This window comes from Drosophila sechellia, chromosome 3R (assembly GCF_004382195.2).
Source record: "Drosophila sechellia strain sech25 chromosome 3R, ASM438219v1, whole genome shotgun sequence".
NCBI classification, from domain to species: Eukaryota; Metazoa; Arthropoda; class Insecta; order Diptera; family Drosophilidae; genus Drosophila; species Drosophila sechellia.
Window position 1 is genome coordinate 15375094 of NC_045952.1, and position 17907 is coordinate 15393000.

A 17907-nucleotide genomic window follows, 5' to 3' on the forward strand; every position below is an offset into this window, starting at 1 on the left:
ATGAATGACTTCACGACCTTACTTAATTTTCGCTAATATCAAAACATTTTAATTATGTGGGCCAGATTTTTAGGCAAGTGGTGTTTTGACTTGGACTTAGCAAGAATCTGTTTAGTTCTATGACGCAACCACACATAATGGAAAAGATAAATGGTGATTCCACAGAGCAAAAGTTGCCGTTCTTTACTCGATGTTGACCATAGAAATGATGGATTATAGCACTCCTGAGGAGCACACGCATAACTGGCCAACAAATCGTGGCCAAAAATAACAGAGCACCGCAATTTACGTACTCGCAAACTAGGAAAACAAATGAAAGCGGAGGTCAGGAGCCAAACGTGAGCACACTCACGCACACAGATCCACAACAACCAGTCACGCTGGAAAAGCAACAGGAACTTTGGGGAAACTTGTAAGTTTGTTTGCCCACTGACTGCCACGGTTGTTTGTCTTCTTGGATGGGTTAAGCGGCATGGGCTAAGGCTAAAAGTGGCCCTCACAATGGTGCCTGTATGCCCCCGAACACGACGCACCTGGCTGAGTTGCTTAATTGTGGCCAGGACTTTGGTGGGCCACTAGTATCCTTGGACATTGGCTTCAGGCTCGTGGGGTTTTGTCACCGGCTTTGCAGTCTGGCCGCTGACATTTTAGTGGCCGTTCATATGTTAATATGTGGGGCAAAAGGCTAAAAGGTGGGACCGTGTGCCACTAATTTAAAGCCACACATATGGGCCCAGAACTAAGACTTGGTCTAGGGATTGTGGCCCACAGTTTAGCACTGTCACGCATGGCTCCGTGCCGAAATGGTTTTGGCCAAAAGGTTAAGGCCAGGCCTAATCACTGAGATGGGTCGCCATGTACGCACGCCCGCCCAAGAGTCACAATTAGACTAATGAAAGCGGCATCAGACTGCGTAATTTTGTGGCTAATTTTCATTTGGATCGCATCGCCTTCGGCTGGCTTGTTTGTGTTATGCCTGCTTTTGCCAATTAAAATAAATTATAATCCAATTTATCCGTAAAAAGGGGCTAACGAGGGGATCCAGCCTTACACAATTACGCGTAGATTTATAACATTTCAGCAAGTCGCGACGTCCTTGTATCCGGGGATCCAGATCCAGTATTCATTTGCTTAAAATGAGAAACGAATAAAGAATAATGAAAAGCTTTCGGATTTCGATGGGATGCCGCAGACAGACTGTCTGGATTTTCCTTTTTTTTCGCAAGCTCTCTTTTTGTCTGCTTGCTAAAACAATTTTCCCTTTCTCATTGAAATCGACAGGGCCGCAGCGATGTCGAGAACATTTTGATGGATTAAAAGTTAAATGCCCGCTCCCCGCGGGGATTTCACATTTTCCAGCCACTGGCTGTTCAATTGCAGAGGCAAAAAAATTGAAAGTTTCGCTGATGATGAGTGGATATCGCCGGGCTCTTGCTCCAATGATTTCTGCAATATGGCCAATAATCGGTTCTGAATTTAGTTTCAAAGATTTAAAAGTTGTGTAGAACAGCTGCAAAGCTAATTAAATTAAAACCATTTAGTAGTTTAGATAAGTCGCTAGTTTTTTCGCGTTTACATTCATTTTCCATTTACTAACGAAGCTAAATTAAAACCGCAGACCATAATTTACAACCGAAACTCATGCACAGTGCAAATATATACCATCGGCAACCACAGAAGCTTATTTCGCTTCTTTTTAAATGACATGTCAAATATTTGCGTGTCATTTTTAATCGGAACCTGTGCGCAATATTGAATATGACTCTTGAATTCGTGTTTGACTCTTTGATATGCCCCAGCTGTAATTAGTGTTAATGGCAATTAAAACTGATAAAAGTTTTGGTCCAGAAAATGTTGGACTGTCTGCTCTGTGTTTAGTTTCATGGTTGGTTTTTAAAGCTCCTGCTCTGCTCCGGCTGCAAAGTTCGAGCGCTGACAGCTCGACGGCAAAATGTCTCTCGGCAGCAGACACCGACTCTAAAGTGGTAAAAACTTTTGCGGTGATAAGCGTCGTCCTTTTGGGCTGGAGGAGAAGCACCAGAAGCTGGAGCTGGAGCTGAAGCTGGTGGCATTTCTGAGGTCCTGATGCCAATGGCTTGTAGCAGCGCATAAAAGTATGCAACAGTTTTTAGCTTCCGCATTATGCCCAACTTGTTACTCAAGCCACAAGGAAGTCAAGTTTGCTGCTCCTGGCTGGCCGCATTCTGTGTTTTGGCCCGTATCAGTTCTCGTCTGAATAGACACGTTATCTATACACAATATGGCGTCAAGTGAGCTCGGAACAGGCACGTTTGAATGATGCCCACCCACTAAAAGCCAACCCCTAGGAACTTGGCACAATGTCGTGCATTTCTTTTGTACTCTACTGTTCTATTTTTGTGTCTCTGCCGAAGACGTGCCATTGTGTTCACACAATATCTGGAAAAGCCATTTCCCATTTATTTCAAAAGTGCCCGAAACTTTGGGCCGCTTGAGCTTTGCCTGCAATTATCAACTGCCAAATTCACACACAGTGACTTACTCACTTATGTGTACCTATTCGAATGCAAATTAATCAACCGAAATAAATCTAAATTAAAGCTCTTGACACCAGCACAACGCACCGAATTCAATTGAAATTTTCATTTCAACAAGTTGAATTAAGTTGGTCCTAGCGGCCACAACAGTGCAATATTTTATTGCCCAAGTGAAGTTTACCTGGACAGAAAGCACAACTGGGAATGAACGCCTCTGTATTTTGTAGCACATAAATTTGATTTGTTCGACAAGCCTACAAGGATAGGACTATCCAATAAACACAGCGAAAAGATTGTACAAATTATTTAAGAATAATATTGCCTAAAAATTAGAAAGATTTATTACAAAGATTTTGAATGTTGTATTATAGGATTAAAATCTATTTAAAACGACTGGCGTTTATCTTTTATAAACTCCATTCTTTATATTTTACAGTGCACTATAAAAGCTACTGTTCGCAAACTTTGCAGCAAAGTTCAAGTTTTGCATTGCACTTTATATCATTGGACGACACGCAGATCGACATAAATAATTCATGCTTGATAAATTAAACAATATACTAAGCAGCCATTTGTTATGCATAAAGTATGCGCCATGTGCGCCAGACTGTGGCACACCCATACCAATGCACTGGATCACACACACACAGCATTATGGAGACAAAATGGCGGAGGCTGTCGTTGCAATAAGCGACAATTGCAACGCCTGTAAGCCCGAAAGAGCGGAAACGGAAACGTGCATAGTGCATGCTATTTGCACAAATGTGCGCAGGAGCGGGGGGAATTGTCTGGACCGCCACTACCACCATTATGGATTGTGTCTGTGCGGGAGTTGTTATTGTGAAGAGCATTTATTTATAGCCACTTGGAAGCAAGGCTTGAGTCTTGAGCTGGCCAAAGGAAAGTTGAGTTTACACCCAGGTCAATTGCGAATATCCTAACAGAAATAAAAATATAATTAAATGTCGTATTCAAATTTTATATATTATTTGCTTTCATTCATTTAAGCGCGTAGTGAATGGAAAAACAAGTAGTGGTGCACACCAAAAGTTCCAACATCTATATGTATTCAATGGCAGACCCCATGGATAACGAGATTCCCCACTAACCTTGACAATTACTCATAATCACTGCTGGTTGCACTAACCTTTGCCCCAGGGGCGACTGCTGCCTTCCACAGTGCAAACACAACAGTAATTATGTAATGAATAAAAGCCACATTCACCGTTGCAGCATGGCAATAGAATGGGCTGAAATAAGGGCTGGGGAGAGGAATGAGCATAGAAATGTGGTTCAGGATGGAGACGGGGAGGTTCCTAAATAGCGCATGTCAAGTGTGTGCCCCTCTTTTGAAATGTCTAGGCGGCAGATACTACAATTACGGCATTTCCACATATTACCATGATTTCTGCAGAGTGTAGATTCGTTGGGGGTTTTAGTTCGGCAATTTTAAAAACGTTTCTTATTTAACTAAAAAAAGGAGCTTAAACTATCACAGTACTGATACTTCTCAGTATTTGAAAGAGCACATTTACAAGCTCATTAAAATTGTTATGCATACAATAATCTGATTTTCACATAACTAGCTAGATTTTGCTCGATAGCTGCCAGGTTGCCATCACTGGATGGCTTCCGTAATTATGTATACGTCATGTGTTACATGGCGGCATAATTTAAAATGAAATGTCTGCCAAAGCTCGGCAATATTTGGCTAAAAGGCGAAATGCAAAAGGGAACAAAGTAGCACTCGTGACGAGCAATTTACTAGCGCTTTGTTGTTCAGCAGGCGGAAGATTTTAATGATGCCCCCAGAGGCTGGAGACCCGGCATTTGGCATTTTGCAATTCCTGCAGCCACTGCTGATTTAAATTAATTACTGCTAAATTTGCCCTGGCGCAGACGCCGATCGCAGACGCCGCTAAAATTGGCCAACTGCAACTTAGCAGAAACTAAAGCTGAATGTTGGTAAAATCGGGGTAATCGATACACGTAACTCGGAGCTCGGAGCTTGGAGCTTGGAGCTAGTGTCATAACGCCAGACGCCCCGAGAACAAGGCAAACAAAATTAATTTAATTTGCACACATAGCTGGCTTTCGTGAGCGTGTCTGTGTGCGAGTGGCTGGGATTACGTTCCATGGAATTTAATGCAATTTAAAACGCATCAATTTTCTGTGTTGCTGCAGCGGACATTGTCATGTCCTCGCAAAGGCGGAGAAAGGATTTTCCATTTTCCCCACACGCACACAGATACACGCACACGCACACATACGCACACAAGCGCGCTGCTGTTGGCAAATGCCATTTAAGCTGCAATAATAAAGCTGAATCACAGGATGCATCTGCATCCTCTTCCTTTCGATGTCCGTGTCGCTTTCTCCACCTAGTTGACGCATTAACTTCTGACGCTTGCCTTTCGGTTATATATCCTTACGGATTTCTCGGCACTCACTTAATTAATGATAAATATTGCCCAGAGCCAGGCCACCAAGGCCAACACGCAACTCCAATTCCCCCACGGAGCTGTCATCAAGTGTCCATCCCCCACAAAAGTCGGATAACAACTCAATTGGGCTAACCCAATTCCCCGAATATTCAGTTGACCATGGTTCATTAGCCAAAGTCTTCGGTTCGTTTCTCTCCATACTCCTCAGATGAAAAGGCTTTAAGTTCCGACTTAAAGCTGCTTAACTTCGCTTACAGTTTTGTCTTGGTCACTAACTGCCCCAAGAATTTATTGTTTCAGCTGGCCAGGATGCCCCGGTACTTTGCGTTGTTGCACTTAACAACTTTGACGTGGCCAAAGAGTTCATAAAATATTTCTGCTATTCGTTGAAGATGCAAGAGGGTTCCTACGAAAATGTCTTGGCTGCAGAAGTGTGAACAACAAATTATAATTAGAGTTATATACGATTTAAATCATTCGTAATATTCCTTAAGCCGATTTTATAAAAGCTACTTTTAGCATAAGCAGAAATTTATTGAGGTCCGACCAACCTCTTAAGATATTGACCAAAAAAAAATCCCATTAACGAAAACAAAGATGTATCACAAAAACCCTTCTTAGAACAGTGACAGTATGGACCATATCAGAAATATGACCAACACGCATCCCAACTGGAACCACTTGAGGAAAGTAATCTGTGCTCCGATCCAAGGGTACACCATTGGCATAAGCCTTATCGCGCAGTAAAGATCCCTCTCCCTGCGAATTTCAGGGAAAGTCGCTGGGCACCCATCTATAGGATCGTTGACCGCGAACCAGCAGGGAAATTCGGAGTCAGAGAGGTACAGTCCCGTTGGGCGAGGCACAGAGCCCGGCTGGGCTGGCACATTATTATCCTTCTGATGGGCATTGGGTCCCTCTCCATGGAAGGGCATGATGTCCTCGTACATGAGCAAATGGCGTAGACAGAATGGACATCTTGGCGTTGTTGTACCACTCAATTTGGGCCACAGGCAAGTCCAGCAAAACAAATGACCACAGATGGTGACCACACCACCACGCACATACTGGTGGCACTCATTGCACACATAGGTATCCAGAAGCAAATTCCTGCGACGGCGGCGAAGTCGAGTTCCAGGCAAGAGGTCATCCTCGCCATTATTTTTCTGCTGCTGTTGCTGATTGAAGTTTGCGTTGGACAAGTCTGGCGTATAACCCTTTGAAGTTACCTCACCTGCTCACCTTGATTATTAATAATTTGCCATCTAATTGGAATGCCTTACCTTGAAGGCCATTCTCGACAGCTTCATTCGCTGGAACTTCTTCTTCTTCGCAATGATTTGGTTGATCATTTTCTCTAGCAACTGCTTCCATTTCAAAATGTTTTTTTTTTTTGTGTTTAAAAGCCCATGCTCCAGCTTACATAAATATAAGTTTGAGACAACTGAGTCATAGCAAACGGAACTTTTTATAATATTTTTAACACAAATAGCGTGGTAGATTTCACTATCCAACAGAAATATAATCAATTTAAAAAATTATTTTGGGTGAATAAAAATCTGACGTTTTAACTAGCCTTCAATTTAAAATTTGTTCATCGTTTGTTCAAGACATTTTCAGCGATATTCATTTGAGGGCATAGTTATTAATGACGAATTTCCACCGTAACATAGTTTATGCCAGATTTTGATGATTTTGCAGACACTTAGTGATTTATATTAAAACCAGTCCAGCATTTGGCATAACGCCAAAGGCAATTAGACAAAAGCTGTTGCCGTCCGTCCAAGAATTGCAAAATAGCGAACTACACACACCGAGCATTTGACAGTTCCGGAAAAACGGCGGAAAATCGAAATTCGTAGCATTCGCCAGATGTCTGACATATGGCGGCATAATTTATGCGAAAATTGAACCGGATAGTGAGTGGAAACTTCGCGGTCCGTTGCCGCTGAATTTAAATTCTGACAATTGTTTGCATTGTCCTGGCAGCACGTCTGCGGCATTGTTTAATCCCGATTTTTCGACATCGATGGGGGCCATCGACTGCTTGTTAATTGACCCACATTTGTGAGCTGAGTACATAATTAAAAGAAAATAAAGCGCGGGCCGGTCCAAATAAACCCGCCGACAGGCGTTCGAACACACAACAATGACAATAATAATAAAAGTGAAGTTTCACAGCGAATTTACACACTCGAACAGAATTAAATAAAGAACTACTACGCCGTGGTGTAAAATACCCTTTTCTTGTTCTGAATAAAAAACAAGTGAGAGTGTTGCGCGGTAAAATATAATGAAATTTCAGATTTTAAGACCATCTATAAAGTATTTTTAAAGTACTTTAATTATATGGTAATGGGTACCAAAGTATTTCCGAAGCTTGTGGACACACCGTGGCGCTTTTTACTTACCCGGTAAAATGACACCTAGGGAAAAATAGTGCATATTAATAGCGACTTTTTCACATATTACCAACTGCCGACATTTATCAGGCATTAATAATTACGTGTTAATACGTGAAATATGATTAAATTTTTATCAGTTTACATGAATCACTTTCGCACGTTTGCGTGCGAACAAGGACATTTTATTGGCTTCATTTGGCGACGGACCGCAGAGAAACTGACGTTTGCCCAATCGGAATTACGATCGCAATGCCAGTGGTTCTGCGTCATTTGGCATCCTATATCCCTGTCCACAAAGCGAATCCTTTGGCCTGTCCATTTGCCTGCTGTGACTGGAGGGGCGTAATACACTGCGTATACGCGATGGGGCCGCCACGGCGTATACGCAATAAAAAGTGGTAACGCCGAGCGATGGCACAAGGACAACCGCCTGCGCTGGCCATTAAATGCAACAATAAATTCGGCAGTTCAACTCCAGTCAACTTCGCTGGCATGCCCGAAATTTAATTAGTTGGCATTTAACATTAAGCATTTCCACTGGCGCCGCGGCTGTCATGGGGCTTTGTTTTCGTTTTGCTTTTTATGTTATTTTTCAGTTAATTAAACGCACGCCAACATCTCGCCATTCTAAATTGTGCGCAATTAAATTTGGAATTACTTTCAACTGAGTATTCTGCGTAGCTTTCGCCAGCGGCGCGGCAATAACTTAACTTGAAATTTTATTGTAAGCCCCTGCCTTGCCAACTGTCACTTTTGATGGGCAGCCATTGGAGCGTAATTAGGCTACTACATCGCCCCTAAAAGCCCTCCCCAAATTACCAACCCCTTCACTCTTCTTGTGTCGAAAAGCTAACTTTAACTTTTTCAGCTCGGCAAGCCTTTAAGTTCTTACCTAACTTCGTTTGTCTGCTGCTCGAAAGTGCACTGTCTGCCGGCTTCATTATGCAAAATGCAATGGTACACAAGCCGATGTGAAGAGGCTGCTTGTCTTCCTTATGAGTTGCACTGTTCAGACTTATCCTGGCCAGAATGGTATTTTTTGGGCCCTGATGGTGCCCAAGCACTCACATATCCACTGCATTCGTCTGATGGCTTTTTCACAATCGAGAAAAAAAGCTACCCAAAATGTACGTACTATCGTATTGGCTATTAAGTATTTGAATGATACCAAATTATTAAAACCCAGAAAGAGCAAGAATCCTAGAAAGCCGTATAATTTTTCATATTTACTAACATTTATTATGTATAACTACAAAAATATATAATTATTCTCAAGGCAGGGCATGCCCACTGCGACTTGGATAAACAATGACAGAGATTCTCTTCCAGTCGTATATGTTTTTCATATCACCTGCGAAGAAAGCACACACACAGCATCGGTGTGTCATGGGTGAAAAAATAAAGGAGGTGAGCAGTTCGTGTCTGTCTGTGCCACACGAGGTACGAGTGCAATATTTATATTATTGCAGCTACGGCCCCACATTGCAGCGACATGAAATGTTTGGCGTTGCATGAAAACCAAACTTAATGTGCACTCCCACGGGAATGAGGATGAGTTTATTGCTTTTGTGACTCGAGATATCGCATTCTGTCCCGTCGGTGTCTTCTATGGGATCGGATGATGGTCACAATGAGTACAACCATGATCACGATCAGGATCACCACGCTGATGGCCGACATGCTCAAACTGACCGATTTGGAGGCCATTGCAAAGCTGCTAAAGAGGAAAATTAGTTCCATGGAATCTCCCAGCTTTGAAAATGAAACGCCGGTTAGAAAGTAATATGTAGAAGCGCAGTTAACCAGTATCATAATCAAAATCATGGCCAACAGCTGCAAAAATGGGATATTTAAATGTTCGAAATAGACTTCACCACCATTTGGTCGACCACCCACCACCAATCGCATGTGCAGACGGGTCCTGGAATAATTCGAGTGATATAACCAGGTGCTCAGGGCGTAAATCAGGCAAATGTAGGCGGTTCCCACGCAGACCACCTGATGGGCCAGCTGCTCATAACTGACGTGTAGGGGCAGGACGTTCCCAAACACCGACGCGTTCAGCACGGAAACGATCTGCGGAACAGATGACAGGGGTGAGTCACAAGGTCAGGTATTAGATGGCAGTCAGGTGCAACTAACCGCCGTGAGGAATAGCAATAACGATACGATTTCCTTGCGGGAGAGTAACATAATGGACGTTAAACTGGTAATTTAAAAATACTGCAAAAGTTTCTGATGTTTAACTCAAGGATTGAGTTAAACATTTACTAATACTTACTTTTAATGTGTGTTATTCCAACAGAATATATTATATTCAGTTATATTTCACTCATACGATAATGGAGTAATTTTAGATGCATCCGTTTGATGAATTGCCAATCCCCTGCTGTTGTAGCCCTGGTCTCACTTCATATCCTTTCGAACAAGGTCGTGTTCCCGTCTTCCTAGATTGCCGGCCTATTTGATGAGCGCAAAATCATCGAGAACAAATTGAAATTTGCACCCATCGTGGAAGCTTATCTGCGCCACGCAGGCACTTGCAATGCCACACAAATGGGAGCGGCAGGCAGCCGGCGCTAATTCATCAACAGTAAAGGCAATTTAGATACTCATCTACCGGATATCGACAGCCAGGCAGCCGGCAGAAGGCACAAGGCAGCCATGTAAGCAGATACCCTCGTCCTGTTCCGAGGACTCCAACCCATCCATTCCGGCGGCTGCGAGCAGCGCGGAGCGTTCTGCAGACAGGGTTTCATAAAATATTGATGGACGTGAAGTTGGCAGCGCATACTCGCTTCCTGTTCCGTGTCTGTCGCAGCCATAAATAATTTGCTGTAAATGCAATCGTGGGGTTACGAGGGGCATGGCATGGGCTACCCTGTGGTTCGAAGTGGGCGCTTTGGGTGCCAGTGGGTGGTGGTTTGGCTGTGGGTGGTGGGATGTGGGTGGTCATCCGACGGTGGGGGCAGTGGTACGATGCTAATGGCAAGGCGCACGGTGCGAAAGTGTTTCGTATGAATTATTCGCCGGCAGCCAATTTGGAGTCACGTTTGCCGGCACAATTGAAACTGAACACCGACCATCGAACCACCGGCCATAATACCAATCCAGTGCTGGCGATTGCAGATAAGAATGAATAGCTATTTCAAAGGGAATTTATTTATTTATATAAAATGTAGAAAGATTTGATTATCTAGCTAAAGGCAAGGATCGATTGTCTTACTAAAATTTATCAATAATTGTTTAACATGCAATCAAATTTATTAGAGCAAATATAGCAAAGTGAGCATATTATAATTATTTTGTTAAAATGGAATTGTATGGATATGGTAAATGTCTTAAAATCATAAACATATTTGGCTTCTATTCCATATAAATAACATCCTTAATATGTTCTCAGAAATAGCTAATAGCCAAGAAAAGTCTATTTCAACAGCACTGCCATCCTGTTGTGAACCGCCTGTCGAAATGGTGTAATTTGTTATGTCTGCCACTGTAGCCGACCATGTCTATCTTCGGGCCGGGCTGCTTTTTAATAGCCATTCTCCTGCTGGCCGACTGTTGCTCGGCGGTTGTTGTGCCTTTATCGCCGGACTGCCTCCACACCACAGCCGCCTACTCCTGCTCCTGCTCCTGAGTTCGTCCTGCGCCGGCAGGGTAATGTGTATTTAATGACGCCATCTCATGTACAATGCCCGTATCCGTTCTGCCATGATCCTGGCCTTGTCGACGGACACCGGTTGTCCTCCAGCGCCTAATGTCCAGTGACCGCAGCCATCTGCAGGATAATGCCCCGGCTCCTGGTCGACGGGTGCCAATAAAGCTGCGCCCGTTGGCAGGCATTTCAATTTCGTGCCTGCCCTGCTTTTTTCAATATTTTTAAACGGCAGCCATAAAACGTGAGCGGTAATGTGCGGACAAGGCTGTTTAATTGTACCCCTGCCCTCAGGGCAATCAGCAACTGTTTGTCTCAGATTACGACGGTAAGGCTCTCGATGTGTTTAAACAATAATTGAATTTAAGTCCATTCTCCAAACAATAGAAGAGAAGCCCAAAAGAGCAATTCATATCTTGAAACCAAGTGCACTGGCAAGCTAGTTTGGCATGTATGTTCGCCAAAAATTCTTAAAAATTATATACTTATTGAGATACAATAGTCTTCTGGTAATTTGGGGCAACTAATACACACATCATATTTATAAACAACTTCCATATCGAGTGATCTTTGTTTTCTAGTCAGTATTATTCCAATCTAATTATTCCCACTCCGAATTTCATCATATTCATTTGTGTACATTACTAATATATATTATCCCTAAATCCGTTCAGGGCAACGATGAGCCTAAAGGATCTCAAACTGACTAAGGAGCAAATTATCAAGCTTCAGCAGTTGCTGGCAGAGGAAATAAAGGACGAAAGCCAGCAGGAGCGGAAGGAGCTATCAAATGATGATTTCATAGCCAATGCACTGGATAAAGTGCAAGTTTATGTGCAGGCTGGTAAGCCAGACGCTTTTGTCCAGCTAAAAGAACCGCTATTATACAAATTTGAGATTACCTCAAATGGAGTAGCCACTGGATCTTCGGAATCGGATAAGTTTCAGCGCGCAGACGCCAAGGAAATTGCTCGCTGGAAATCGGACAATGTGATCAATTTGGATTGCATTTCAGACGAGCACCGCGAACAGTTAAGCCAAATTCAAACCGATGAGAGTACTGGCGAAACCTACATGCTCGTGCCCATTGATATAAACATACTCATCGACGATAACGAAATAACTCCTGATGCTTCCACAAAGCGTATCACCGAACATGACGCCTACAATGCGACGGGAGCGGGACACACCATCTATATGCATCCCGAACAAGAGGAGCATCAGGCTGGTCTAGATAGAAATACTCAAGCTAAACATGCTAGCCCAGCTCCGCCAGAAGAGCAAGCCAACTACGACTACCACATGCACACTTTCGAGGTGCCCAGGCTGAGTTTTCCCTTTGAACTCAAGTTTGATACCGATAACGATCGATTGGTGGGTGGCAAAGTGGATAAGTCGGGCGAGAGCTCGGGAAACTCAGATCACGACGAGGATCTGGAAGTGGGGGTAGCTACCAAGCTTCAGGACGTCCTAGAGGATTTAGAGGAATAAAGCGCATCTTGCTTATTAACGTCATCAGGGAAATTATTTAGGACAACAAAATTAGTAACTAGTTTTTCAAGTTAGGCGCCTCTCGTTAACTAAATTATAAATATTTTAAGAAATTATATACAAGTTAAAATAATGCTGCAGTACTTACTACTTTTTTTCTGTGTAAGCATTTCCATTTCTCCTACACGTAAGTAATATGATTTCATTTGGTAGACCCGATCTAACCGATTCAATAAGCGTTCGAATGGCTGTTGCAGTAATAATAATGCTCTTAAAAGGGTTTGATAAGTAGCCTGCATATTCAAATGCTTAACTAAATGGCACTTCCTCTCAAACAATTGCACCTAAATGCAAACACTTGATCTTAGCTGCATAACAATGACCGCCCACCCAATTAACCCCCGATATCGGACGGGGGGTTATATATACGTATCGACCAACCGCGCAATGCAATCTCGTCCCCTGTTCAATACAATTTCCATTCAGCTTGCAGCACGGCAAAGAGAATATGATAAGAAGCAATGGAAAATTTGCATAAAGCTTTTAGCCTAACGACGCGACATTTGCTTTTTATGTGATTCATGGACCACCCTCACTTTATGTTCATTTTTTTTTATTTTCATCGCAGAATGCAACAGCTACCAACTTCCGCACAATTATTCAGCAATTTTAAGCACAACAATCGGTCGGCAGAAGGGGTCGAGTCGGGATCTGGCGGAGATCTGGTTGCATGCCTGATTGCCTGGGGGCCAAAAAGCTAGGTCCTTCGATTCCGACATCGACTTGGTCGCTTAAGCAGATTGAAACAATCTCCGGGGTGGGTAAGAGCTTACAGCCCTTATGGACGAAGGGGCGGGAGGGTTTTCTTTGGCTTTTAACTTTCGCCGGGACTGCCATTATTATTATTCTCCGGCGTCTGCCTGCAACTGTCAGTTGGGTAATTTATAATGAAGTTTCCTTATTGACAGTGGCAGCTTCCCTTCGCATTCCTGGCTCCCGATTCACGATTCGCACTTCCGCTGCAGCGATTCTCCTGCAGTTGGGCATAAATTATGGATGCCTCTATATAATATATCGCCATAAATTGCTTGTCAAGTCGCGAGTCGACAGGCGAGCTAACTAAGATGCCGATGCCGATGCCGGCAAACAAATAACAATCAAAATCACTTTTCGACCCCAAGTCGATTTATTTATATGGGACGAAATCTCGGCACTGAGGCCTTAATCGCTGAGGCCAGCCGCATCATGAGATCGTCAATCGTTTTGATTTATTGCTATTTTATTTGCGCATATCCTTATTTGCCTTGGCCGCAAACTTCGAACCCCAATCAGGGCCGAGGCTATTTTATTGTTCGATAGCTTATCAGGCAAAGGCAAACAGGACGAGCGCCTTGGAGGCCGGCAAATATCATAATTTTCGCAGGACACGCTGCCCTGTGTTTGTGTTTGTGCTGGTTTCGTCCTGTCACAATGCCATGCAAGGCATAAATCTGAATTAAATGCCATTTTGAGCGGCTCGCAAGGAGTAGCTGGTCGGGATGTTTATATTCAGCACATTGTCACTTGTTGTGGCCTCTTTCTTGGACTCAACTCAACTCAACTCCGGGCCAGAAATTCCGCCGGGAATTGCTGCTCAGTGGCCCGGGCAAATAAATATTAATCATTGTGTAATAATTTTCTGCTGTCAGCTAAATTCAAGCAAAGTATTCATAATCCACAACTAAGAACCGCTTTTGACAAATCGCTTTGCGGGCCACTCGCATAAATATTTATATTTTTATTCCAAGTTGGCCGGCAGTTAAAATGCTTTTAAAGTTGCCGAATGTTGGGCGCCAGTTGCTGATTTGATTTTTTCAGCAATGTTTCCATTTGTTTTCTCGCCAACTTTCGGCAACTGTAAATCAGTTTGAGATCCTTTGATGTGTGTTTTGGGCTTGGGTTGCGAGAAACGAGATTGCAATAATCAAAATGTAATAAACAGAGGCTCTCACACATCCGCTTTCAACTGCTCGGGTCAAAACCAAAATGTTCTTTATGCACGGGTCCTTTGTACGTGATTGTGTGAGTGTGGGACCTTCTCATCTTGTCCTTTGTGTGTGTGGCTCTCAGCATTCGATGCACGTAACGCATTGTTTGAATTTCATGGCGACTTTATGAGTTTTGTAATCAGGTTTGTGAGCAAACAGACCCAAAAACACACACGCAGCCTAGCACTCACGTGTTAACCTGCACATAAATATTGTTTCTGGTCGTGGGCTTTCCGATTCTCAGATGTGGGCGTGTTGACAAGTCGGCCGAGCAGCCAACCGCCCGTTAATGCTAATGAAACCCAAAGTTTGGGCCCCTTTCTGCTCGCCTATTAAGCCATTTTGTGGTCTGCAAAATCCACTTAAAACGTCTGGCGGCAACAAAATATTTTATTGCATACTCTTATGCGCAGACATTACCTGCACCTCTGCCTCAGCAATCGGTAAAAATGCTCAACAATGTGATTTATACACGCTGGAAGCACTTAAAACTAGACACACACTTTCACAATAGACTGGCCACGCCCCCGGAACGCCCCTTTTGTTGTTTGCTGGCACTTTTGGAGCTCTTCCAAGGATCAGAGCTTAGTCAGCACACGTGGAAAAAAAAATTTTAAATTTTTTAAGGATAGATACAATTTAATTTTAAATCGTACATTATTTTAAAAGGCTATTAAGCAGTTCCTTAAGCAGATTCTTTCATTGTAGAATAATCACTTCGTTATCCTTGGTTTTTTTTTCTCTGTAATACGCTATTGTCTGGTTGCCAAACAAAAGCCTCTCTGCAGTTGATGACTAGAAATTAACTAAGCAGCAACAGCAGCAGCAACAATGTTGCCAAGACCGAAACAATGGGGCTGTCTCAAAGACCGGAGGCCCCACCCCCACCACGGAAAGCAAACAAGTAGTATTTCCAACCCCTCGGTTTGCAAGTCAGGCTATCGGCTGTCCACTCCGGAGCATTAAATAAATATTTGCCATGCTCTGCAGGAATTTTGAGACCCCAAGCCCAAGGAACACATCCCTGCCTGCCTGCCCGTCCGACTGGGAAAAAAATATTCTAAATATCATATCATCAGCATTTTTCGATGGAGTCTCTCCCTGGTTGCCATGGGGCCATGCGGTTTCGGGGGCTGGTATCGTCCAGTGTTTACCATTTATTTTTTGATTTGGGTATTTAAGGTGTGGATGGATGGGCCAAGGCGGGCGTGCGTGTCCAAAAGAGTGTCGCAGTGTGAGTGCGGAGGGATGAGAATGTGTGTGTATGTGTGTGCGGTTGTGTAGGCAGCAGAGTGTTGACAACTTAAGTGGAATTTTGCTTGCTCGAGCGTTGCAAGCATTAGCTTGATATTAATATTATCTGAAGGACAGTTATTAGTTGGGTTAGAAGGCGCATCCCACATTAAACAACTAAGAAAGGCACTTTTTAGTTCAATATTTAAACTTATATTCATTGCTCGCTAAATCATCAAGCTAGTCTTGAACATAATCTAAGTCTTCTTACGAACGTGGTGGTCGTACAGTATAATGAAACCATATAGACTCGACCTGATCATAGAGCGTCTTACGTTGCTGGAAAAGGGGTTCTTCTTGGTGGTAACGGGTATGTTCTTGTGATCCCCCTTATGAGCAAACATAAGACCATGTTCCGGATGAGCTACAACTGTATAATTGTCGTTGTCATTCGCAAAAATCTTCCTGGTCTTCCAGTCGTAGAAGACTATATCACTCGGCTGGGGCTTCAGCAACTTCCGCTCCTCGAAAACCGCCTTCCAATCGACTGCATTTGGTCCCTTGAACCGATAGTTTCGCAGACTGGCCTCAAAGTCAATGTAGCCTGACTTGGAGAACCCACTTCGTCCGCTTATTTCCAGAAAGATAATTGTCTGCACGGGAAGATCTTCTACTATGGATGTAAAATATATTATTAAGTACTTACCGATGTCTCCTGCTGGACATTCCCGTGCTCGCGTTCGGCCAATGCCCAAAGTGCTGGATCGGTTCCTTTGAAGTACTGACTGTAGTATATTTGGGCAGAAACCGTTGGATTTAGGAGCTGTTCCACCTGCTTTTTCACGTTCAAGAACTCGTCCTCCTCGTAGAAAGAACGGTGTTCCCGATAGCCGAGTTTTGTGAGAGTAATGACCGTTTTGTGGAAAGGTAAGTACCGAAAGTCCTCAACGGTCGTAAAGGAGTGCAGATACTCCTGGTAGTTGTTAAACTTGGCAATGCTGAAGTCTGTCATGATGAGCTAATATTTCAGCACCTAATGTGTTTCTACAAAAGTGTATTTCCTGTGAAAGTTAAAATTGTATCTCTGATTTAGGAACGCCGGACTGCTAGGAATGCTACTCATCTCGCATCGAAATACTTTATAATCGATTAAAATAATTTGTATTAATTCTCTTGCAAATAAATTTTTTTTATAGGTTTTTAATACATTTTTTCCGAAACAAAAAGAATTAGCATTTTATACTCTAGCCCATCCTTAGTTGGATTTTTAATACGATGGCTTCAGCACGTTCAGCCTGAAACCGCAAATATTAACATAGTTTAAATAATCCGTATCATGAATTCGTCGATTTTGTGGAATTTTTTAATAAATTTTGGTTATACAAAACTCTCTGTGGCGACTTTTCATTTAGCGCATTATCCAAATACCGCAATGGGCAAAAATATGCATTTATTCATTTATTTTATTTGTCTTTCTCGTCGAGCGTGTTTAAAAGAGGGTTGGTGTCCGAAAAATTCCAGGCAGCCCAAAAACATGTTCACTTCTAAAAAACCCATGCCACTCAAAGAGACGTCTTCAATGGTGAAAATATTAAAACCATTCTCGACATTCCCCATTTTATATATGTAGATGCCAATGCGGATTATTTGGGTTCAGCAACCTGCTGAACAGTCATTTGTATTTATCAACACTTTCGTCAGTGACGTAATTTCCGGTTAGGCACGCACACATAAACAATCGTACAGCTGACATAACAAAACAAAAATGGCCGACGCGTGCTCAAAATTCGGAAGCGAAATAATTAACTTGAATGCTAATTAGTTGAATTATCAATGAGAGGCTCAGTAAATCCGCCACTAGTATTTATTGACATTAAATCGACACGAAAACACATGGCCGTAATGTTAGAGGGGGCGTGGCAGTCGATGTTTATGGCCCAATGGGCTTTGTTCGTGATAACCAGAATGTGTTTTAGCCGCATAAATCCTCATTCAGGCGATGGGCTTTGCCAGGCATTTAAATATATCAAGTGGCAGGACGGCCCAGATACTCACTATTATTTACATGGCCCCCATCAACAACTGCAATATCAGCAAGTTCTCCTCGGCGTGTGTAATTTAAGACCACGGCAT

At 43.0% G+C, this 17907-nt stretch overlaps 4 protein-coding genes across 4 annotated transcripts; 1 reads left to right on the forward strand and 3 right to left on the reverse strand.

Moving 5' to 3' along the window:
* Window positions 1-5495: 5495 nt before the first annotated feature.
* On the reverse strand, window positions 5496-6425 carry LOC6606565. The gene is made up of 2 exons (XM_032721723.1): window positions 6244-6425; window positions 5496-6194 (listed from the first exon to the last, which is right to left on the reverse strand). The coding sequence occupies exons 1-2, from the start codon at window positions 6332-6334 to the stop codon at window positions 5578-5580; spliced, it is 708 nt and encodes a 235-aa protein (XP_032577614.1). The 5' UTR covers window positions 6335-6425; the 3' UTR covers window positions 5496-5577.
* A 2229-nt stretch (window positions 6426-8654) lies between these two features.
* LOC6606566 lies at window positions 8655-9616 on the reverse strand. Its single transcript, XM_032721745.1, has 3 exons — window positions 9508-9616; window positions 9262-9441; window positions 8655-9198 (listed from the first exon to the last, which is right to left on the reverse strand). Exons 1-3 carry the CDS (start codon window positions 9556-9558, stop codon window positions 8923-8925), a joined length of 507 nt encoding a protein of 168 aa, XP_032577636.1. The 5' UTR covers window positions 9559-9616; the 3' UTR covers window positions 8655-8922.
* A 1971-nt stretch (window positions 9617-11587) lies between these two features.
* Window positions 11588-12649, forward strand: LOC6606567. The gene has a single exon (XM_002031332.2). The coding sequence runs from the start codon at window positions 11705-11707 to the stop codon at window positions 12512-12514; it is 810 nt and encodes a 269-aa protein (XP_002031368.1). The 5' UTR covers window positions 11588-11704; the 3' UTR covers window positions 12515-12649.
* A 3330-nt stretch (window positions 12650-15979) lies between these two features.
* Window positions 15980-16877, reverse strand: LOC6606568 (cilia- and flagella-associated protein 299). Its single transcript, XM_002031333.2, has 2 exons — window positions 16481-16877; window positions 15980-16427 (listed from the first exon to the last, which is right to left on the reverse strand). The coding sequence occupies exons 1-2, from the start codon at window positions 16784-16786 to the stop codon at window positions 16032-16034; spliced, it is 702 nt and encodes a 233-aa protein (XP_002031369.1). The 5' UTR covers window positions 16787-16877; the 3' UTR covers window positions 15980-16031.
* Between the last annotated feature and the right edge of the window lie 1030 nt (window positions 16878-17907).